This window comes from Temnothorax curvispinosus, unplaced genomic scaffold, assembly GCF_003070985.1.
Source record: "Temnothorax curvispinosus isolate PA1 unplaced genomic scaffold, ASM307098v1 QBEX01006326.1, whole genome shotgun sequence".
NCBI lineage: Eukaryota > Metazoa > Arthropoda > Insecta > Hymenoptera > Formicidae > Temnothorax > Temnothorax curvispinosus.
In genome coordinates this window covers 1,392,271-1,416,681 of record NW_020216106.1, presented here as the reverse complement: position 1 = coordinate 1,416,681, position 24,411 = coordinate 1,392,271, and the positions used below count along the sequence as shown (strand labels likewise).

At 40.2% G+C, this 24,411-nt stretch overlaps 2 protein-coding genes and 1 long non-coding RNA gene across 10 annotated transcripts in view; 2 read left to right on the top strand and 1 right to left on the bottom strand.

The window, feature by feature from the left end:
* Positions 1 to 17,103, top strand: part of LOC112455770 — a 32,809-nt gene extending 15,706 nt beyond the window's left edge. Inside the window, exon 3 of the long non-coding RNA XR_003040892.1 lies at positions 17,036 to 17,103. This is a non-coding gene — a long non-coding RNA (uncharacterized LOC112455770). The remainder of the gene's footprint in view (positions 1 to 17,035) is intronic.
* The window catches only part of LOC112455765, a 169,427-nt gene that overhangs the window by 36,353 nt on the left and 108,663 nt on the right, over positions 1 to 24,411 (bottom strand). The window lies entirely within an intron of this gene.
* LOC112455763 overlaps positions 1 to 24,411 on the top strand; it is a 90,370-nt gene that overhangs the window by 18,381 nt on the left and 47,578 nt on the right. For both annotated transcript variants that reach the window (XM_025017912.1, XM_025017911.1), the window contains exon 6: positions 23,494 to 23,636. In XM_025017912.1, coding sequence (XP_024873680.1) covers positions 23,494 to 23,636 — 143 coding nt within the window. The remainder of the gene's footprint in view (positions 1 to 23,493; positions 23,637 to 24,411) is intronic.

Genomic DNA, 24,411 nt, shown 5'->3' with positions numbered 1-24,411 from the left:
TATGTAACATATCACAGAGACCTAATGTAAAGCGTGATGCTGTTGGAAAATATAATTACGTAATATAAATTTTGAGTTTTAATCTGTTATATGGAATATAAATGTATTATATAAAAAAAAAAAAAACTTGATTTTGCATGCATTATTATTATATTATCCTCAAAATAATGAACAAACATAATGGGTGAATTATTGAACAAGAGATCTAAAAAGATCCGACGTGACTGCCAAAGCGAATGAAACAAAAACAAACAAGCGTGCGCCGTTAACGACACAATTTTCCGCGCAAACGGAAAAGCAATTATCGGATTATTCGAAATTGCGTATCGCATTTCATTATTAATCAGGAGTAATTTTTGGGGTACACGGCACGTAGGAGGCCCTGGGATCGATAACAGAACAGAGAAGTTTATTATTCAATGCAATTGCTCCAATCCAGTATATGAATGAAATAGCGGGGCGCGCTATTTTGAAAACTTTGTATACTTCGGCGTGATTACGTTGGCACCCTTTCTCACTCCATTCACCATGTTCACCCCTCGCCAATGTGTTTCTTTCCCCCCTCCCCCCTTCTCTCTCTCTCTCTCTCGCTCATCAAACTTCCTTATCGCGAAGTTTCAAATTTCGAAACTGCGCGTGTACACAAGTGCGCGTACTCGCCTCTTGACTAAAGCGAACGGGCAGGTGGTAAAGGCGGCTCCATCAACAGAAATTAATGATTCACGTTCACGGATGTGAATCGCACGCCATGAACGTTTTCCCCCGACCGCAAACAGCAACCCTGTATATGCTTGGATTTTAAGAATTTCATGCCCCTCTCATTCTGTATGCGCGTTTTACTTTTTCATTTTGGCGGTTTTTACGCTCTTATGCCCAGCTCTTATCGTCTCATATTCCGCAAACGTGCATACGCGCGCGATATTTTTCAAGTAAAAGCGCGGCGAAGCTCGCGGTAACGAAAATATCGGAAAAATAAGGTTACAGCTCTTTTCAGTTATCGAAATAATGTAGCAGGTCTAGGCGATAAATAATTGAAAAAGATAAAATTGCTACACACCCGGTAAAGAGAGTTTCTAGATTCAAGCAAAGTTTTTAAACTTTAATTACATTGTTTCTGAGAGATATTATTTATTTAAAAGTTGCTTAGCACTGGACATTGAATCTGGGTTTTAGAATAATTTTAATACGCTGTGAAATACGCTTATTTGACAGTAAGAATATCCTGGATTTTATTGGTTTTTTCTATATACGCTTTAGCTACAGCGACACATGATAATATTATATATGAGATAAATGCAACAGAGTGACACGAGTTTACGCGAAAATTTTAAGCAAAGTAGAAAAATTGTGGGATAATAAACGAGCAAATAAGGATATTACGTATTACATATAATATAATTTATTATCGTCTAATCAAAAGAAGTTAATAGAACGTTTCGAACTGTGCAGAATTTTCAGCCAAAAGACAAGTAATAATATAAAAAGAAATAAGGTCATAATACAATAAATAAAAATAAATAACGATAAAATCGAACTAGTCCTAACCGAATAAAAGAATAAAACATAAAAGAATGGTATAAAAAGGGAAGTAAAACGAGTTACGATAGGTCTAATAAGAGGCCATATCGAAGTTGAAAGCACTAAAACAATAAATAAGAAAATTAAAGTGAAGTACATAAAAATAGTCAATACATTTATGTGAAATCGAAAATGTAAAAAGGTATCCATAATCGATTTTTCTGAAACGAGAATGTATTGAGTCAGAGTAATAAAAATGTGACGAGAGTTGATGGAGATGTGTGAATTATATTTTACTTGATCAGGATATTTGTAAATCCATATTTTGTAAATTAGTTGATTCTACAAATATTAATTTTAAATATAATTAACTTAAAAGGATAATATTATACAAAAATCAACTAAAAATTGAAACTTATAAAACATAATGAAGAACAAGAGATAAAATAATGTATGCTTTTAACCAGACTAATCAAAAAGTGCGTATGAGATAGATATATAAAATACAGTGAGCGTGAATATAAAAAGAAATATAAATAGGAGCAATTATATTTAGAATTTTTTATTAGCAAGTTCGTCGAGGATGTTGAAGCAGGATTTATCAAGCAAATTGATATCTATAATGGAATTAATGCCATTTTCTGTTCCTTAATGTGTATCATCTTTAGTTCAGCTTTACTGTTATTTATTTTTATTTTTATTACATTAGTCTCTGATTTAACCTCTTTTTATATTACTTATTTTTTGACTGAAATAAAAACTCTGTGCAGTTCGAAATGTTCCGTTTACTTCTTTTGATTAGATGAAATTAAATAATATTATATTATACACACCACGCACACACATACACGCACATAATATTCATTATTTACTCGTTTATTGTTGCACAACCTTTTCACTTTGCTTTGCAAATGCGAGCGAAAATTTTAATTTAAAGAGAACCGAAGAGAAACATATTTTGTATAGAGAATAGAATTACTTTGTGCTAGTCAAGAGAGTTTTTCTTTTGAAACTCATATGAGCGTGATTTTTTTAAATATAAAATCTATATCACCGATTTACACTGTACACGTACACACGCGCGCGCGTGTAACATAACGCAAAGCTTAAAGTAATGTTCATTTTTCCACATTATCGGCCTTATCGCGATCGTGCTTTAAAGCATAAGAAGATTCAAGAGACTTGTTCCGTTGCGGCGCGTATGTATCTCCTTTGCCGCTGAGATCTTAATGCGCTTTCGCATTACGTGCTGGCGGGTAGTTTCGCAGAAAAATTATACGATGCAGAATTAAACGTCGGCAATGGAATTATACTGTTAAGGATGTTTTATCTGCGGAACCCCATTTATTACGCGAAGAACATAACGATGCCGTAAGGAATGCGGAATACGGGCCCGTTGAAAGACAAGAAAAATGTGCTAATCGAAAACGCGATCGCTGTTAACGTCGCTGGTGTCGGGAGGTATCATGCGAAAGCGATATTTTTGATTTACGTCGACCGTAACGGCGTGCCGTTACGTTCGTAAATCTTTTCGCGCGAAAAGATTGATTTGGCGCCAAATCGTCGCGTATACAATATGCAACGATAGCACCTCGTAAATCGAAGTTTCTCAGAATAATTCTCCGCGTTCTTCCATTATTTTTAAATTTCGACGGAGAAGGAAAATTAATCTTTCGAAAATTTTCTTGCTTGATAACTATTGCGTGTTTCTTGTATAATAGTTGTTCTTTCATGAAAAAGTATGTTATATACTTTTTTAATTGTGTCCATCAGGTTTTTTGTAGAAAAAAAAAGAACAGGATTACTATTGTCCGCCGCGTTGCTATTTACTCCGCTTTAATTAATTTTCATACCGTTCAGTTTTCATTATGATCCACGAAGATTTATTGACGACATACCCGCGAGATGAATCGTCCAACTTCGTGGGCGCATAATCTCGCGGGAGGGTAAAACCAGACGATGAAAAAGCGGAGATGTCGGCGGATAATACGCGCGAGAGTTATTTTTGCCGCATGAATCCTTTTAATCGCCTTCTATAGACCGAGGTGACGTTGGAACACCGATAAATTTGTAGCTATCCAGCTACACCATCTGTCGACATCATCTTCCGAATCAGACCGATTAACGGATCGTTTGAGCACCACCCGGTACTGTTATTTACCGAGGAAAATGTAATTTACGATCGCGCGTATAGCCACGCTCAACAAAAGACTAGATTGCATTAAGTCATAACTGCGACTGCAGGCACTTTAATTGTAGCGAGTTTACTTTGCCGAACAACAGAGAGCGGAGAGACCGGATTCGCGAGATGCTAGTTGCGCATCTCCGTCTTTCAAACTTATCCTCTTGTAAAATTGAATATTTATGAATAGCGAGAGCTTCGTAAATTCGCTGTACCAGGAAATTAGTTATTGATAAAATTATAGTTTTTAGCAAATAGCGCATAATGCAATAATTCAACAGTTCGTATCGATAACGATATTTTCTATCTTTATCTAACTCTTAAAATTAGAAAAAGATGAAAGGTAAATTAAACCGAGATTAAAGTTAATCTGCGTTGATAGAAATGAACATAAGAAACGCAAAAGGGCTTTGATCCACTTTTAATCGTTAACAATTTTGTGACACAAACAAGTCCGACTTCTCCGATTGAAACGTGCTACAAAGCTTACTCTTATTATTGTTTTAATTTTAAATAAAGTGAACAATTTTTGCAAATTTTTGTAAGAACTTGAACTTTCTTATGAGAAAGGCAAACTTGCCCGTTTTTCATATCCATTTTCATATTTTCACAAGCGTCTTCACTCGACGTGGAAGACTTATCAATATGCCATTTTCGATATGGAAGACTTATCACTACCCTATTTCACGAACGGCGACCGAAATGTAAATGTAGATTACGTGGCATGCTTCCATATCGGGATACGCGTGAACTTCCGGTGACCATATGGCGTGCGCCAATTTATTACATCCTGAATTCCCTCGAGAGGCGCGTTAATCGATTCTGATGACATCAAAGATGAAAGCCATGAGATCTCGCACAAATTTAGCTCGGCATAACAGCATCGCGGTAGCGTGAATTTGAAATATATCTTGATTCACTTATAAAATATTACTCTTACACACACTTTCAATATTATTTGCCGCGTTTCTCCGTGTTTTCAAAACTGAATAACATTATCTTCGGAGCATTCGTGTCAAAGTGCACACCAGCAAATAGAATGTTATTACGATTTATTTTCGCGACAGAATTAAATTTGTACATGTCGTGTACGCGCGAGAAAACATTTCTGCTGAAATGACCACGGAATATTATTTTATACATTACACATCTTAAGAGCTGAACTTTTTTGCATAATGTAAATGCGTCGCAGAATGGAAATGCGATCGAAGAAGTTATTCCATTTCCCTCATTTCTTCGGGAATAAAAGTACTTTTATGATACTTAATGGATAGAGTACATTCCGGAGGTGCTCTCCGGTTATTTCGGAGTTCGATCACTTTCTCGAAAGTACTTTTATCTCGCGCTTAAAGACCATTCGGCGAAACGGCGTACTCGGCAGAAGACTGAAATTCCTTATTATTAAATCACATCTTATTTCCGGATTGTCGACTTCATTCCACAAAAGGACTCGCTTTAGAACTTTACTTTAAAACCGAGAGCAAGAGTGTTATTAATCGTACGAGACATTTCGCGGAACAAAATAGTCTATTAATGTCAGATGTTTACAACTGTTGTTGCGTCGCAATTGTGCATGATGGTTAAGAGACTTTTTCATAAAACGTAAGACATGGAAAGCAAATAAAAGGCACTTTCCATGACGCTTTGGTTTTTCCATACAGTTTCGCTTCTCTTAAAAAAAAAAGTCCAACTTTGTTGATACGAGAAGAGAGGAAGCTGAAGTACAGAAGTTCTCACGATTTTCTTGAAGAATATTTAGAGAAGTTTCACGAGTAACACCTCGCTAACTGCGAGTATTTGCTGTGGCTCACCGCAATCTGCCATGATTATATACGCTACTGTATGTACATAGAATATACGCAGCGTCGTCTTTCTGCGCGAACTTTCGTGGGAAGAAGAGCGTAATATACGCCTCTTGAGAGGATGATACGAACAAGCGTCAGACAGGAAACGTAAAAGTTGGAAAAGAAGCGGGAAAATTACGCCGAGCGTAAAGTTTTTTTGGGACGGTTGCATCGCGACTGCATATAGCCGTAAACTAAACAGGATTATACAGAGTTTTCGTTTATTCTCTTGAACAATGCTTATTTTTATATTTCTACGTTTGTCGCGAAGAGATAATTGAAAAAGTTAGCTGTACGATTTTTGTGTTTATAGTTTATACGAAAAATAAAGTAGAACGTATCTTGTGAATATTTATCTGGTAGCACCGTACATTCGGAATATATACAAAATGAGAACTCGCATTGAGATTCTTTCGAGGCGGATTTGTCGTTAATCGAAAAATCGTTAATGAACGTTCTTTATCCGCTCTTAATCTCGCGTGAATAATTCTCGGACGGACTTTGCATAATTTATCACATCGATTTGCAAAGGCGGCTTTTTTGCTCTCGCGTGAGGGATATATATTATGGTTGCTTTAAGTCTTATAAATGTCTACGAAAATGCGCGATCGTAAAAGTTGGAGCAACGTCGTTACATTGTTCGGCTACGCACCACTACCACTTCGCGGATATCAAATCTCGGACTATTTCAATTTGTAAGTTTGCAGAGAGGAGCAAAATCGTTGTAACTTTGCCATATCCATCCGGGGAACTTTATTTCTGGTCCGCCGCACGAACTCGAAAACTCATTTTCCGACTCAAGGAGGCGCGAGGAACAGACCCGGGCTGCTCTTTCAACCGGGCGAGTGATCGTTTGCCGGCTTGTAAGTGACTTTGTTTATTAACTCGGCGCGCACCCGAATTTCGCGCACGGCCATCATCCGAGGAATGTGAAATACGCGCGCTATAAACAATAGTGCAAAGTATGTGCTGGCATCGAGCCGAGATAAAAGTAATTTATTTTGTGCAACGCTGTAATGCTTCGGATGTCGCACATATCACGGCAAACGTGCCATAATTTTGAGAAAAATATTCGCGTAAAAAGCTTTATTGTGCAGTATTTCAAAGGTGAAATCTTTTTTTCAAAGGCATGTCTATTTTTCAAAAAATTCAGCCCTTGTATTATCATATATCGATATGCAAACTGTAATTTATGGCGTAGTACAAATTCCCGATGAATTTTTCAATAATTTTTTCCGCCCGCGAGCGACTCGATGATTCGCGGTATTTTCGATCTTATATAAAACGTGAATGTTTATGCCGAGAGGAAAATACTTGTAAAGGTTACAAAGGACCTAATACTACCGCACTTGTTCCGATTTCCGGTGGCTGAGGGAATCAAGTTACGCTTTGACCTGCGACATACACGTAGGCGTCGCAGGTGTTGAACGTACCTATGCAAATAATAAATAAATACTGGGTCGTGTGTGTATAAAATGCATGAGGAGCGGCAGATGTGTGTTAGGCGCTACCGCCGATGATCTAAACGCATATGAGACGGGTTCCCCGTGCAGAAGTAGGTCGAGAAATTGCAAAGCACATTTCTTTTATACAACGCCGTATTTTCGGAAATTTAAAAAATTTCAAGATTGATGCGCATTTTTTACGCTCTAGAAACCTTTTATAAAGCTTTTTAGCAATGGGTCAGCCACAGTCTCAACAGCGTATATCAAAATCTATATAAAAAAATTATAATGTTGCGAAGAAAAAGAAAGAGTGGAGAAAAAAGCGGAAATATATAATATTCCTAATAATTTACATATAATTTTCAAAAAATTATTTTCTAAACGTTATTTTAACTTTTAATAATATGGCTATTAAATGGCGTGATTGTTGAAAAATGTCCTGAAAGATATTAATATTTCTAATCACACTAAACTTTTCGTAATAAGCCTCGTAAAAAGAATCTGATATGCTACTGTTTGGCTTACTCCAGCGCGAGAAATTACTTCGTACTGCATGTTTATCGTTACCGCCGTATACATTGGCACATTTTTCAACGTCGCGATCGTCTGACCGAAGTTTTTTCTACTTCGTCGTGAGACGGGCTTCGTGCGATGGAATTGGCTATTGCAAGTATAGTGGTTCTCGTGCGGCGCTGTAAATTTCTCAATACCACCGAGGGGAATCCTTTCGTTCGCGTAAGTCGTATAACTCTTTAATGCTCTCCAACGAGCCATGCTCTCGCTCCTTGCCCTCCTAGAGCGGACGAGCGCATCCGTCGTTCCGCTTCAGAAGGGCTCCGCTTTGTATCTTGTCGGTTTGCAAAAGAGAGTGGCATCCCTTTGGGCCGGTCCTTGCCCGGTATGTCGCTGAGGGGCTCTCTTGTTATGAACACGCTATTTTGCCCAGCTGCATATTGCGGTACGCGAATTTCATGACTGGGCAATTACGGTTGTATCGGGGTCGTCCTGAATTTTAAGCAGGTCCTTGTAACCATGTCCACTGTTGCACAAATTCGTTGTTTTGCATATTAGATTCGTATGGATAAAATGGAAGAAGAGTTAGACGTTTACTACGGACATTTTCGTGGCAATGTTTTGACGTAATATCTTATTGATTGCTAAATCTTAGATTAATGTTACATTAATTTTAAATTAATATATGAGAGAACATTTTTTAACGATTAAATATGCTGGATGATAGTTTCTTTTGCCATCGCAGTAGTATTATAAATTCTATAGGTTGATAATTATGTGCAGTAAACTTTGTCACTGCAGATAACATCATCCGATCCAAGGCATCAAGGTGTACTTTGCCTTGCTTCGCGAAAAAGAACATCGACATTGGACTGTTACGCAATCGGAAATGGAGTTGGCGTGTCGTAACATGCCAAAAGGACGTTGATTTCCGGCGTCAGTACAGCAATACACGTAGTATTAGACGGGCAAAAAGCTGGTCGAACTTATCGAGAAATGATGCTCGTGACGTCGGGGTTTCGTCCAGATATTTGCCAGCCTCGCACCAGATATTTACCATCGAGTCCTTACGACGAATGTGCGACAACACGGCACGTTTCTTTACCTTGTTGTCCAACCTCGGCGACTCACGAGTCGCGGAAAGAGAGGCAGGACAAGAGGGGGTGTGAACCAGGGATGAAAGTAGGATAGAGACAGAGAGAGAGAGGGGGGGAAGAGGGGGGAGAGAGAAAGAGAGATTCGTTATTGATTCGAACTCGACACAGCTTGGGTACAGTCGTAGCAGACCGCCGTCGTAGTCGTCGTTCTCGTCGTCGTCATTGTCGTCGTCAATGTGTACGCGCAGGTACTTAGAGGCTGTCGGCATCAGGCACAGGCGCACGCAAAAGCGCCCGGTGTAGCCGGATTAGATCGCGACGATGACGGGAACGGAATGACCCCGATACACTATCGACGTATAATCTCGAGAAACGCGAGCGAGCCGCGCATTCACGCTGGGGATATATACGCCCCCTCGTGATTGTTAAGAATGCAGAGGGATTTGATGGGTTGAGTTTTGATACGGGTCGCTGGATGTATCGGTTCAATTGCTCAATTGTGAAGTGTGCTTTATGCGCCAAAGAAGAAAAAAAAATAGAAAAGCAGCAGCTTTACTATAGCTCAGAAAAGTGCTAGAAAAATTTCTGCAAGTTTAACATTTTTCAAAGGTTTTCTGTATTTTTATTATGTTCTTTTAAAAATGTTGAAGGTTGATGGATCACGCACAGGAAGTTCTCATATATTTTACAACGTTGCGAAGATGATCTTAATTTTTTATAGGGTGAATGTACGAGAGAGAAGGAGGGTAACTTCGAACGCGAAGCACATTTTTGAAGAATAAAAGTGCGATTTTTCGAACAAAGCTGCGGAACAAGTGAAAAATGTAGGTACTCTATACTCAGTTTCTGTTCGAAAAAAATGGCAATCCTTTGCTTTGAAAGTAACTCGGGAAAACCTGTTATTCAAAAACTGCCACGTGTTTAAAAATGATTTCTCTATACGTGTCTGACACACAAGGGCGATGCTAGAAATGTCGGTTATGTGGACAGTAGAAATTATACTTTCAATAAAGATCCAAAGAAAGAAAACAGATATTCTCGGAAAAGAATATTTATTTCTTTTGATAACTCTGCGTTCATTACCTTCCCCATTCGTTATTTCCTGTTCTATACAAACTTAATTTCAAAGAAAGGTTGCTATGACATTTCAATCCAATATGTAAAACACGCGCGTGGGAACCGCACGCGGAACCACGCGTCGCATTAAAATGATCTGAAAACAGAATTATACGCGAGCGAATAAATCGACAAATTCTCGCGCGACTTGTAATTTGATTCGGCAACACGTGGATTGGAAAATTTATCCCTGTTATAGAGAGGAAAGCGTTGGGTTTTCATATTCGAGATAACGAAGTGCATCGGAGTTAAAATCCGCTGATAATAACTATCGAAAGTGCACGAGAAAAAAATTCGTTAGACTAAATAGACTGATGAATGACGACCTGATCGATCATTAATTTTGATAAATGACCCGTGGTGAAACAGAACCGCTTTTAACGAGCTGCGCTATGCTTATGCAGCTTTTTTATCGCCCTCCACGCTTCGAGGATATATCGGTCGCGCTATGAAAATAACTTCTGTTCTTCGATTATCACGTCGCGACTGGAATTCACTTTAACGCGATAACTTACGTGCATCCCTGTGCTTCCTGTCATTATCACAGATTTTTATAATTAAATTAGGTTTCCAGCTCTTAATGCGAGCGATTAAGAAATTTGATATTCTTGAGGTAATGTGTGTGAAAACGATTATTAACATTATCCAGATAACATTTATATATTAATATATCTGCGCTCATATTTAATGTTTAATTCAAACCGTGCGCGCTGTAGCAATAATTCTCCGATATCGACCTAACGTGAATTATCATTCGCGCAATCGCGGCACTTATCTCGATTTATATGAGCCAGCGTTTCTATTTGCGATAATTGCTCGTTTGTTATTGATTAATCGCGTCATTAATGCTGTTGTAACTGACTGTTCAACATTGCTTTTTAATTCGATTATCTTCGATACGAAATTAATTACGCTAATTATTTTCTCAATCTATAATAATCGGCAGCTATTGCATTTATTCTGCGTTAAACTAATAATATTTGCCGAGCGTATAGTGGCCGTCGTTTCTCTTTTCACTTCTCAATATATTTTCAGCGAACGTACATATGCCAACTGATTGAAATTTATTGCCGGAACAGTAATGATTTAGACTCGAATATTTTCTCGTGGAGAAAAATTTTATTCCCGTTTTATTCAATATATTCTAATCCGTGGGAATTACGGAAAACCGTCTGTGTAAAAACGTAGTTACGGATTATTCTGATAGCGTAAAGTATACGCTTCACTCTCGAGGGGATGCTAAAAATCCATTTCTTAGTATTGATGTAGATATCTGGTCCCTCTTCTTATAAAAGCCGTCCAATTTAGAGCGAAGTCTGCCAATCCGCTTTCAAAGAGAGAGATACGTACTCGAAGGGCTTTCAAGCGTAGAATCATTCACGCTACATTCATATTTATATGGAAATGAGACTCGCAAGAGACGTGACGAGGTACGGTAATCGGCGTACGATTTAGAACTGGGACCGACGCGACGGTCTCACGTCGCAGCGGAAACGTCGCAGCCGACGCGGCACTTACTGTGTCACCGCCGCACAGCGTCTCGTGATTCTCGCGCGCATATGCCTCCCCATCTTTGCATTGATTACTCCATTGTGGTTCGTTAATGACGTCAGGTTGCTGCAACAACAATAACCTGCGGCACGAAGCGATTCGCTCAACGTCGGCGATTAATTCCGACGGAATTGATGGCATAGCGATAATGGTCGAACGTAGGCGCAATACAGAGAGAAAGCGGGAAGGGGGGGAGAGGAGATTGATACAGAGATAGATACATGGGTAGAAAACGAGAGAGTGAGAGAGAGGGAGAAATGTTCGTGACGCAGCCGCGATGGGAATACGAGATGTAACGATATCTCGTTTATCTCGATATTTCCGGCGCGAGTAATCCCGTCGCGCTCGAATGTATGCTCGAAAAGGCGAGAACCCCGACCCCGGGAGGGTGGATTTCCCGGCGGAGAAACGTCCCCCCTCGTGAAAAGTTGCCCGCGCTTTATCGTCCCCGCGGCTACGTGCCAGGAGTAAAGCGTATGTGCGCAGTTTTTTCCCCGCGCGTATATACGTTTCGCACGGAGACAGAGGGAAACGGCAAAAAGCGGAAACGGGTGGGCAGAAAGTGCAGGAGATGGCTCGTTACGCGCTTCCACCATGCGTTTCGGGCAAAAGCGGCGAGACGGTTTCGCTCACAACATCGACACAATATACGCACTTATACATGTACGCGCCGAGTGCCGGCACTCGTGCTTGCTGAAGGCGTGCGTGCGGAACGATGACGGATCGGTCGTCCGGAATATCGAGCAGCGATCGCTCGATAAAGCGCGTCCGTCATACACGACGTCGTATATGCCCCAATCGGCGTCGGTCCGGCGGCGATAAAAAAGAGGGAGCGACATTAGATTCGATATCCCGCCGAGATGCCGTTTAAATAGCGCGACACGCGTTGTACGCTCGCGCGACATCAACATTTTCCCTCCGCAATAACAGAGCCTGTGGTAATATCGATCCTCTCGCATTTGCCAGGCGATATAAATTACGCACGCGAGACACGAATATGATTCCTATTACGCTATTTTTCATGGCTCGTTGTGTCACCTTTCTTTACAACGCCAATGGCGTCCAAAATCGCCACGAGAATATTTTGAAACATTGTTTTAAATTTATTAAAATGATTATACTGCTTTTACCGAGCTAGAATAAAAGATAAAATTATTCTTTAAGGTCTTGGATTAATGTAGAAAACATGTTTTTAGAAAACAACGACAATGGCTATTGATAAAAAAAAAACAAGAATCACAATCTTTTTGCCTTGATATGCGATTTTATGTTATGTTTCACATTATATTTAGAAATAATTAAAATAGAATTATTTTTTCCAATATTTTTTCCTATCTTAAATGAAGGGGTGTGTATAAAAATAATTACGACTTTTTAACGTATCGTAATTGTGCGAATTGCAAAATTCCTAATCCGAATCGTGGCTGCACTCTAGCATTCGTTACGTATGCAAATAGAACTAGGAAATTGTTTTTGCTTCACTGTAATGGTGTTATAACCGCTACATTTATGTGCATTTTCGGAAGGCCGTTTGTTGAAATTTATGCGCCGAATAAATTTTATACACCACCCTTTCGCTCGTTCGCTCGTTCGCTCGTTCGCTTTTTAGCACAATGATGCGCACACGTGTTTGTTACGAATACTCTGTATCGAATTTAATACCTCATCGCGTATTTATGAAAATGGCACGCACTACGGGCGATGCATAATACAGCGATTTGTTTGATTTTAATTAATGAGTTGACATCCGTTCGAATTTGCGGCAGGATCCACAAATTGCATCTGACACGAAATTATTTCGCACAAGTGCGCAACGACGGCGATGTTAACTGATAATTTTGTCTGATCAATTGCTGTTGAAGATAGTAAACCCATAGACATGTTTTTTAATCGATTATTATAAACAAAATTCTTCTTTAATATAAATGTTATATCAATTAATTCAGATATAAACTTATAAAATCGCAATTACTTATTAAAAATTTCGCATGGAAATTTGTGAAATTATAATGTGCATCCCCCGTACATATTAAATCCAACGCCTGGTTGGGCGTTGAATAATGTAACCGTAAACGGGGAATTATTATAATAATAATAAGACACGTATTATATTCCGACAGAATTATACGGCAGAAATCTAAAAAAAATTATTCGAGCTTCTATCTAGTCAGTGTAGGATCTCTTCGAATTTTTTATAAATTTGTAGAACAAACGCACACACAGAACCGTATAATGTTATACGCGGACTTTTTAATTTCCCGTTCGCTGAAACGATGGAGCGAGGAGCGGTATTTGCCAAGTAAATGTTTGGAGAAATTTTAATATTGTTTTATATTATATATTTGGCTTGCAAGAGATGAGACATCGGTCGTACCGCCCGATGTGAAACAGCGATTCCGATTCATCGGGGCAGAAATTGCGGAGAACGTACTGCGGCGCGCTGACCATGTTATTTTACAGTCAGTTGTTATTTCATTTGGAAAATGAGAATCGCACATCTCCATCTTCTAATAATAACGGTCCGTAATAATTTTCTGACGATCGCGCTGTTTATTCTCGCGTACGCGCGTAACGGTGAGTTGCCGACCGACCAACCGACCGCATGAATATTCCTATAAGCAGCTGAATTGTGCTCGTCGGAAAATCTGTACCCTCCATATATTATATAGCGCGGTCGCGTTGAGTCGTTCACTGCTCCCGAAAGATAAAATATTCAGCTTTGATATGGAAACGCGTTATTACCATAACGTCATCGCGCGATTCGATTCCGTTTCCTGCTTTAATCAGCGCGATAAATCTAATACGCTTCGACCGTTAATCCGTTCCAAGTCGCACATAAATATGAATGGCACATACCGTTTATAATACAAATATATTTATATAATTTTTTATCTCGTGAAAATGTTACGTTGTAATATAATAATAATAACTGCAAACAATATGTGGTCTCACAAAAAAATTTGTCAGAAAAATTTCCAGAACTTTTGGCGATTACAAAATTGGCTTTTTGTACAATTACGTACAAAAAAGCTATTGATACATAAATTTGTTATATAGTATTTCGTTTTCAAAAGGTTTTGCTGAAGCGAATAGCGATGTTGAATTAAAAATAATTGCTCGATCTCTCGCCTGATGAATTCAAATAATAAAACGACCGAAAAATTGGGATTCTTTCGAGATATATCAATTGGAGAATGTAACGTGACGCGCCAGGGAAGATCGTCATTGATAAATGCTTGTTTGCTCCAGATATTGACACGCTATTGGCAATACGCCCATTGCCGGACGCACCACTTTTCGATCTCGTCACACGCCGGATTTTTATGTTCAATCGGGCGCTTTTTGCGCCGATGCGATGTTTTCTATCGCGCAAAATTGTTTAATATCAATCACATTTTAAGCCTTGGTTTCATTTGAAGAGATTAATGTTGAAAGTATTGGAAATCGATCCGCCATCATATCTCTCTATTATACTTTTCAATTTTGTATTTGTGTGTAATTGTTTATTTTTAATCAACCTCAGCAGCGATCCACAAAAGTTTTCAATGCTCATTTTTTCATAAATTGGCATTTATTAAACGTTATACCGTCGTCTCGACCATTTTCTTTCGGCAAGTTATTGAAAATGTAGCAAGTAAATTTGCTTAGTTAATTAATTAACTTAACGTTTAACGTAGAAACTTACTTTTGTCTTGACATTTACGGTAAGGAGACATTGACTTTAAATTTCCCAAAGAATTTATTATTAAAATTTTATCGGGAAAAATTAGAAAATTTCCTCTAAAAACAAGTATACAAAAGCAAGCAAGAATGAAAGCAAGCGTTGAACTTGGAGAGAAAAAGCTTCTTTTATGATTCTCACTCTCAAAGTGAGAAAGACAAAGATTATAAGCGCCGTGTCACATAACTCGAGGTCTGCTTGAAATGGATGAGGAGGCACTTTCGTAGATTAAGGACAGTTTGGAGTGGAGCAGCAAAATAAACGTTGGAGTACGCGGTGTCACTTCAAATCGCAATAAATGATGGATCGCTCTAGTCCAGGATATTGGCGCGCCAGGAAGAGCTTGAGGGGCGCATTATTCTTGCCGTAATCTCGACCGCATCCTCTCGCGCGATGCCGCAACGCGGGTAATTTACGCGGCAACTACTGTCCTTTTTTTTTCCTCTTCGGCTTCGCGCGCGGCATTTAAGCGCGAAAGGAATTCAAATGATATATAGGTCACCGTATCGTATGCTCTCCAGTGTGCCTCTATGCCTCCGGATTACTCTTGCCGGAGTCTCGCCCGTTTTGTTTCAGAACGCACGGCGCGGCTTTTAATTAGATTAATTAGATTAATTGCACCTGTGCGCGCATTTATCCAACTTCTCGTCGGCTTCCGCAAACGCATTTCTGTTATTTTTTTTTTTCAAATTCTCTTCTGTTTCGAAGTGCTGCCGGCGGTTTTGTTTAATTAATTGTTTTTTTCCTTGCTTCGTCATGTATGCGTGATACGTGCGTTTGCTTATGCAAGTGGTTAGTTACTCGCGAGTATTTCTTTTTATTTGTTTAGAAAATCTGTTATTTACCTGCATTCGTTAAAAGCGAAACGAAAGAAATAAAAAGAGGCATTAATATCGTGACGGAATAAAATCAGAATGTGACAGCTTGTCGTCCATCGCTCGAAACTTCTGCAATTTATTAAATTGAGCATCGATTAATCTAAATGAGTCTCGTCTCTCACACTCGACGCTTATACAGTGAATTACAGAGATTAGACGAAGTACCTTCGTCAAGTAACTCTGCTCGGAGTTTTGATCGTGTCGGATAATATCGCTACGACAATATATGTACGTTAAAGGCCGCATAGAATACAGAGAGAGGTATATACCGAGTAACCCGAACCCATAATGAGATAATGCTCTTGATGTACGTAATAGTTTCACGCATATGAGAGGAGATTTTGAATAGCCAAGTAGACGCTAATGAGAGAGTACGACGCGTTTAATCGAGTTGTCACGTTCCCGGAAATTCAGATCTTAATTAGAGTTCGCTATCGTTTTCTGATGATCATATGCATGACTTGGCAGCGAGTTAATTTATCTGGCCGCAAGACAGTAGCGTATACCGATGCTTCCAGCGTTCTCAGTTACTCGAGTTAGAATTTACTTATCTCAGTCAGCGCGAGGTTAATACAACTTGAGTTAATACAACTTCATCGGGTATCGGGGATGAGGAGCGTCTGTATCTATTATGGACTCTCCGATTAACCGATGTCCTGCTGCGGTAAGTGCGAAATTATTCGATCGTGTCCGGATCGGGGTATCTGGCGTGGGTAAGGCGAAGTCGATCGTATTTTTAGTTGCTATTTTTAGTACGCACTTGCGCCTGGTAAGTAGCGCAGAACGTTAGATTATTTTTAATTCTGGGAAGCAGTTTTGAGTGATTTCAGCGACGAGGATGTGGTTAGTCGCTAATAGAATTGCGAAATATTTATTGTGAATTTATTTAGCACTTGTCGCGTATTGAACGATTTTTAGAGTTCTGTATACGGAATAATTTTACGCTTACTCTGCAATTTTTATCTTTTCCAATGGCTTGACAATTCTCGACTAGATTTTTTTTTCGAGGTAAAAGTATGACGCGCTGTGTGTGCAGCTGTTTAATATTCGACAATTTTTGCTAATTTTCGGAAGTTTTGCATGCTGAAGACTTTGCTATACCTACACTTTCTCGGATTCGACCTTGTCGAATCGCTGTGACCTGCTATCGTGCGTTCGTTTCACTTACAGCGATGGCTTCCAACAGCACGAAACTTTTTCGAGGTCGCAGAAAAAAGAGGGAAAGGAAGATTAACCTAGTGACTGGACCGATACTGTGTAAGCCCTATGCGTCAATCCACCAAAAATCTTCGGCTTATCTCCACCCTGGCTTACCTACTAATTCGGAGTACAGCTTGTCAGTGAGAGAAAAAGAATGGGAATTCTTCGGTGGTTTCTCCCGTGTATCTGTGTTTCATCGAATACGGAACTTATTCGTATACTTTGCGCGGTGCAAGAGAATTCTGTGAAATATTGAGTCACTTATCGGATATCGAAAATATATCGGTTACATCGATAGTTTGTTCTGGCATTGGCAAAAGTACGATAGTATGAGCAACAAATGTTGCGCATAAACCAGATACACGTAACGTTGTTTTTTCCGAAAGGTCGACTTTTCATTCACGCAGCTTGAGTAGTTGAGTAGACGTGCGATTCACTTTTTCGGAAAAAACAATTTTGCATACATGTCGATCAATCATCTTCAGATTATTGTGCTTTGTTTGTCACATCGTCATCTCTCGCATCGCCATCTCTTCCTACGTCGCTCTGTCGATCTAAAGTAGTTATCGCAGAAGGGAACGTTTCCTCTGCGTGAAAAATAAACGTCTCTGCGTTGTGACACGAAACCGGGGCGGATCGAATTCGAAGCAGATCCACTGTATTTAATCTGAAATACAATATCGCGAGTGCGACAGGAAGATTTTTCACAGAGATACGCGAACACCCTCTCGTTTGCGAGGCGCTGTCGGTCGGCGGATTGTTATAAGGGCGTATACGCACACACGTCGTATGATATTCCGGCGCGGTGAGAAATTGCTGTATTTGACTTGCAAACGGGAATCCCGGTTTCGCCTTAAGCCTCGGGATACGGACGTTTATATATCTTGATACGTTCTAAAAGTTTCAGCGAAGTATCCCAGGCAAGCGGGGAATGTCTGAATCCGACGGGGAGGAGACACCTCTCTCGCTAGCACTACTGAAAACAATGGGGGCGGAAGTTTTCTGCCTCCGCTGTTCCTAAGTGGCGAGGGACGCTATATGGTAGGACAACATTCTCAAATCGATAAGTGCGCGCCGCGATATATATATATATATACATATATATACGGGAATATACGGCTAAAACGAAAAACGAATCACGAGGATTTCCTTTGTGCATTCGTTAATTTTAGCTGTAGGGCGTACTTTCTATTTCTATGTACTCGGCATCGAATTTTTACGAAGCAGTTTCGATTTCTTCCATCTCATTATCCGGTACGTCATGTATTGTGAACATAAAGAATATGCGATTTTATTTTCTACGCGTATCACACGTTCGTGCGTAGCACATGTATTTTAGAAGAATGTTACTGATATTTGTTATATTACATCACGTTAAGAGATTATTAATTAAACTTCAAATGAGTGTTATTACTTTTGTCCAGTGTTGCATCACGGTAATCCGCCAGTGTTTCTTACTAAATTGCTCGACTGTATTTACGGTGTTGTAGAGCTTAATTACTCGCCAAACACAATCCGGCCCGTTCCGTTTTCATGTTTACAGTCCAGCTGCATTCTGCAATTAGCGATGGTCACCAGGCTGATAACATTTGTGAGATCCAAATCAAATCAAAACGCGTTCGGCTTTGAAGCCTAGCGTTTGAATACTTCATAAACGGTATAATCATGGTTGTATTCGAAATGATCGCCCGACGAGATTGATTAACTTTTCGGAGAGGCGGACAACGTTTAAATCGAGGCCAGTCTAACGATTATCAGCTCTTGGTGCCATGCCGGTTTGAATATATTTCAGATTATCTTTGCGTTCTACACGTGCACGGCTATGTGCTCCATTTTCAATAGACAGAGATAGTATCGATCAAGCGCTTTGCAAGCGCTTGCAAGCAGATCAGGCGGACTAAAGAATAAATAACTCGCGATGTGCCGGAATCACTAACTGCAATCAGTGCTGAGTCGAATCACAAAACAAGAATCGTTTTACCCTTCCCAAGGGCCAGTCGAATAATGAAGTGGCACAAAAAGTTCCTCTATAACGGAAAAAAATGACCTTTTCCGCTTAATGAAAACATTCATGCACCCTATATGCGCGCGATCATTGAAAGAAGATAAAAGATAACGAGGGAGTTTTCTTTCCACCCGTGCAGCTGTTGTTTGTCAGTACTATTTACGTGAAGCATAAATTACGTCCCTAGAGCTAGTTACGTAATTATCTTGTAGCACTTGCAGTTCCCGCAGAATTTACGTCGGCGATTTTGCATAATGGCCGCGTTTCATACAAAGTGTGAGCCTGAGCTGTTCTCTAACAGTTTGGAAATTCGGCGAAAGTTTTAGTGTGCCAGTCAGTCGTGTAACTATATCGCAGTATGGAAACAATAGGGTAGTTAGATGTCTTGCGTTTGCGTCGCGCATCGGATCTTGAATTTTCCCCCGAACCTGATCGGAATACGGCATAGAATTTGGACGATTCGTCCAGAAAGAGGTCTTTGTTGTATACAACGTTTGCGTAATTTCGTGAGAGAAAGAGCGAAGAAAGACAAGAGAAGAGGAGCTAAGAAGTACAGCTCTTACATTTCATGTCAGTGTTTCGTCGACGTTACTTCGGGTAGAAAAGCGCCAGAAACGTGCGATAAACAGAGGAAGAAGCTGCGAGAGGAACGAGTCGCGTACAGAGTCGCGTGTTTTTTTTTTTTTTTTACGACAGTATATCCAGTTGCCCGCTCCTCGTATATGCTAAAAGACGGCTTTGAAACTCCGCCCCTTGCCGGCGGTGGTCGCCGCCAGTGTTTTCCTACGTCGACGGGATGCCACGGTCCACCCTCTCGCGACCCTTACACGCTATCCACCCTCGTATATACTTTGAAGCGCGCCGGGCGCGCTGCGGGAGTAATCTGAGAGCTCGGTATACACGGCCTCCGCGCAGGATACGCCTCATTCATAATTTACAGGACGCTGGAATACTAACGCGAGAGAGAGAGAGAAAGAGAGAGAGAGAGAGAGAGTATACCGCGCCGTTCCTATACGCGTTTCTGCGCCGTAGTCCACTCGCATATCCACCGCTATTCCCTGCATTTCACTCGATTGCTCTTATATATTTCGCTCTTTATTTTATATCTCGCGCGTTGCGAGCAATATTTTTATCAGAGTCATTATTAGGGTCTCACGATGACCTTTTGTCTACCTTTCTTTCGAGTTTTTTTAAGTGCAAAGCGCGATACATGTTCACTAGTTGCCGTTTTTACGCGTGATTCGTGTTTTCGCGTTTCTATCTCTTTAATATCTTCATATTCTAACGAGTTTATGCATGTTATAATGCTGGTATCTTTATTTTGCGAATTTTACACGTTTTTCTCTCATACCGCGCAGCAGGGGTGTTTCCATCGTTGTTATCATTATTACTTTATTCTTCGGATATTTATTACTGCGCAATTCCTACAGATATCGATCTACATTTTATTCTTGTAGCAGTTTTAAATTTTGTTTTATTTGTTGTACGATTGCTCTTTGTTGAGTTCTTTTTGTACAGTTTTGAAATACATTTCTCCCTTTAAAATGTTTCTGTATAACTATAAACCCAGAAGCGATTTAACTCCAATTCGTTTCTGGAATATACCAATACAGTTCTTGGCTTATGTTTGTACGAATCAAGAATATTGTTTTATATGTGTGAAAAGAACGTGCCATTATATTGTTTCATAATACGTAATATACAAGATGAGTAGCAAAGTGATTAATATGAGGGATAGAATATGAAATAAAATAATACATTTGACATCCCAAGTGTTAAGTTCTTTAATTCGGGATAATCTCCTAAGAACCTTTGTTTTTGTTCTCGAGAATGTGGTTTTGTTCGCCGATGACGCAGCATCGTAAGATCCGTCATGTCATTGCGGATACGTTCTTGTCGGCTTTCCGGAGGTGGCTATTCGATCCGCAGGAAATCGAGACGTAGATTACCGTGACCGAACTGACCGGTCAGTATCATTAGTGACAGCGCAGGCATCGAAATTCGGTTTGACGGAAATTGGATAACGTGACCACCATCGTGCCATTAAATGCCGGATCGTGGTGTGTAGCTTTGCGTGCTATGCCAAATGTCGCGGAGAATGCTCCACTCGATAAACGATGGCGACATAGAAGCAGGTAACGGACATAATGATGCTTCCGATAGCGTTATTATCATGAGAGATCCGCAATTTCGTCGATTCCTGAGATTCTTGCTACGCGAAATATCCTCGTTATTTTTCAGATAGTTTTTTTCATCATTTACGGTGTAAATAACAATATTACGAGGTAAAATGTAAATTTATTAATAATTTTATTTTAACACTTTTATTTCAATAGATGTAAAAACATCGAAAACAATTTAAGCAATTTTTGGTTCGAGTGCAGTCAACTGTTTTGTCACCTGACACGGTTTACTTGAGGAATTTTATATTTATCTTGTCAACACGAGAGAGACTATAGAAGAAAATAAAACGTTTTGCTATTTCCGTGTAAGACTACGTGCATCGGTCGGAGGATCCGTGAATTTCAACTTTAAGGCAGCCAAGAGGTAGAATTCTCGCGTTTGCGCCTCTATAAAATTAAATTGGACAGGTTCTTTTTATTTTCCACTCGAGCGTTGCCTCCTAGTCAGGCAGCTATCACGCTTCTTGTTTCGGCCTCTGGTATCCGTGACATGGAAGAAAAGACATTCTGGTGCGCTTTATAAAGCTCGATCCAAGCAGGTTTTAATTACGGCAAAGTTACGAGACGGCGCGGCGCGCTCTCTTTGCGAGCGAGCGGTTACTTCGTTACCCGTCTAAGATTGTCCGCGTCGTGGAGAAATTTAATTAGTCAGATATCGGGTCTCGCCGCTTGTCAAAAGTCCCTTATCGGCCTGTCCCCGTGATTCCCCGTCCCTTCGCTCGCCATATTGTCGTTCGGATTCGGATTTCTCGACAGATTGCGGACACCCGTACGACCGACCGGCTTGTTCCACTTGAAGTGATATCGATAACCTGGCGGCCACAAAACGACGGGAACCACTTTCGGCACGAAATATCTCGGCATTACGGCAATCTGTTGTATCCCTTGTTGTATCCATTTTCCTTGAATGAACAACTGTATCACATATACTAATGGAATCTCAATCCCTTTCGGCCCTCTCGAGTATAACACAAGTATCTTTCATAATACGGATGATTCGATGAGGACCGATCCGTAGCGTCCGATCTCCTTATCTACCATCTACGTTCATTCTAATCTTATTCTCTATAATATAAGATGTAAATCGCATTTTCGAAAAGGAAACTGCAAGGAGTTAGGAGCTGCATGATGAATCAAGTTAGCATCAAACGAATCATCCGATTATGTCACAGAACGTTTCGCGCGATCCGAGACGTTGACGATTTTGTGAAAAATTTAATCGCCGCAGTCGGGAGAGGAACTGCAAAGGACTTCGTGGTACATTACATCATATCGGCGCATCATCTTGTCCTGTGGGCCTATTCTGTAACTCTTAATGTTGACAGTTTCGTTATCGTTATATTTGCGTTGCGCGCAGATATTATATATGGTAGAAAAGACCTGCGCAACGAGAATATAACGATAACAAAACTGTCGTTAAGAATTACAGAATAAGCCCATTGTACGCGAAAACTAGTCTCGTGCGGTGCCGGTGCGGCGGTGTTACAAGTACGATAATCCGTGCTCGGTATGTAAATACACGAGATGACGGGATAAAATTCTAGGTATCTCCTGTGCGCAGCTTCCCGTCCGTGGTATCGCTCGCGAGGGGCTCCGAGATTTCTATTTAATATCAGCCGTACATAAATCGGGATTGGAAGTTTAACGCGCCGTCCGCATCGTTAAAAAGTCTTAAAACGAGCGTGAACTAATTACATCGCGATCGCTGCGATAAGGCAAACGGCAGGGAGATTACGAGCGCGTCGAAGTTTCGTAACGGACCTCCTCTTTTTCTCTCTCTCTCTCTCTCTCTCTCGCTCTCTTTCCTCTCCGGAGCGGAAAAAAATCGCAGCGATCTGATAATCGTGCGGTCGGCGACCACTTTTCTCCCCCGTGAAACAATCTAATTATATAACGGGTCCGAGCGAGCCGCGTGTATTTGCATATAGCGGGTATTCATATCGCGTTATTAGATAAGTTGATTATTGATCGCCTCATGATTATTTAGCTGACCCGATTCGAAATGCATAAAGCGAACGTTCGCGCGCACGAACGACCGGAAATGTCAATGGCAAACAATATTGCCCCCACGTAATGCGCGCGCCATTTCGTCGCCTGTCGCCTGAATGCAAAATTCACTATTCACTCAGCAGTCTGTTTTATTTGTCTTGATACTCATCTTCACGAGTGACAATCGTTACTAGTTTTGCGTTTTCATCATCTCGTACAACACATACCGAATTAAAGCATTTTTGTTTCAGCGACGGTCGTCTGTTAGAGGGAGATCAAATATTGGCGATCGATGGGCAGCCCTTAGACTCCAACATCTCCCATGAGCAGGCGATCTCGATTCTTCAGAAGGCCCGTGGTCTGGTTGAGCTAGTCGTAGCAAGAAGCGCCCAAGGTAATTACAACCCGCGTAATTAAACGGAATCCGCTTACACTGGGAAATGAGATCCTTCGCGTTCGATTTGCAAAGAAGATGATATCGGGTAACATGATTGTTGTAACCTCGAGTGTAATAGATTAATTTCAAGGATATTTAGATAATCCTTAACAACATCGTTTGCATTTGGATTCCGTAAAATTTGTTTCTCTTCATCAAGGCACAACCTCGTCCTTGCAATTTCGCAATTTGCACGAAAGTAACGAACGTTGCCTCTTGCATGTAACAAGAACGACAGTAGTCCAGGACTATTATAATACGCCCTCGGCGATGCAACATTGTCCATGGCAGCATAAATGTTTATTTTCGTTGAATTCCTCGCGCCGTGAAGAGTTAAATTAGTTTCGTTAACTTTTTTCTGGCCCGGTTGTTGCATATGGAATAGCAAACTCGTGCTGGATTGTCCATGCGTGTACATGGTGCGAATAACGCAGTTGCTTCGTGGAAGCAACGCTTTTCACCGATGTTAACTTTTATTACTTTATCCAATCGAATTTCATAAATATGTTAACAATTTCGCAAAGTTGATCAAAACTTATCATTCAACATATTAATTCTTTCAGCGTTAGTCTCGCTTATTTTCTTATTCATTAAGTTCTGGAAATTTATGTGCTGAAACCAAAACTTCCATAAAAAAGTTAATTATTAAAAAGGTTAAGTGATAGCAGAAACTTGTCGATTAGACTTCTAGGAGTTCTTCGCCCATTAATAAATTATCTCGAGTCATTTCATG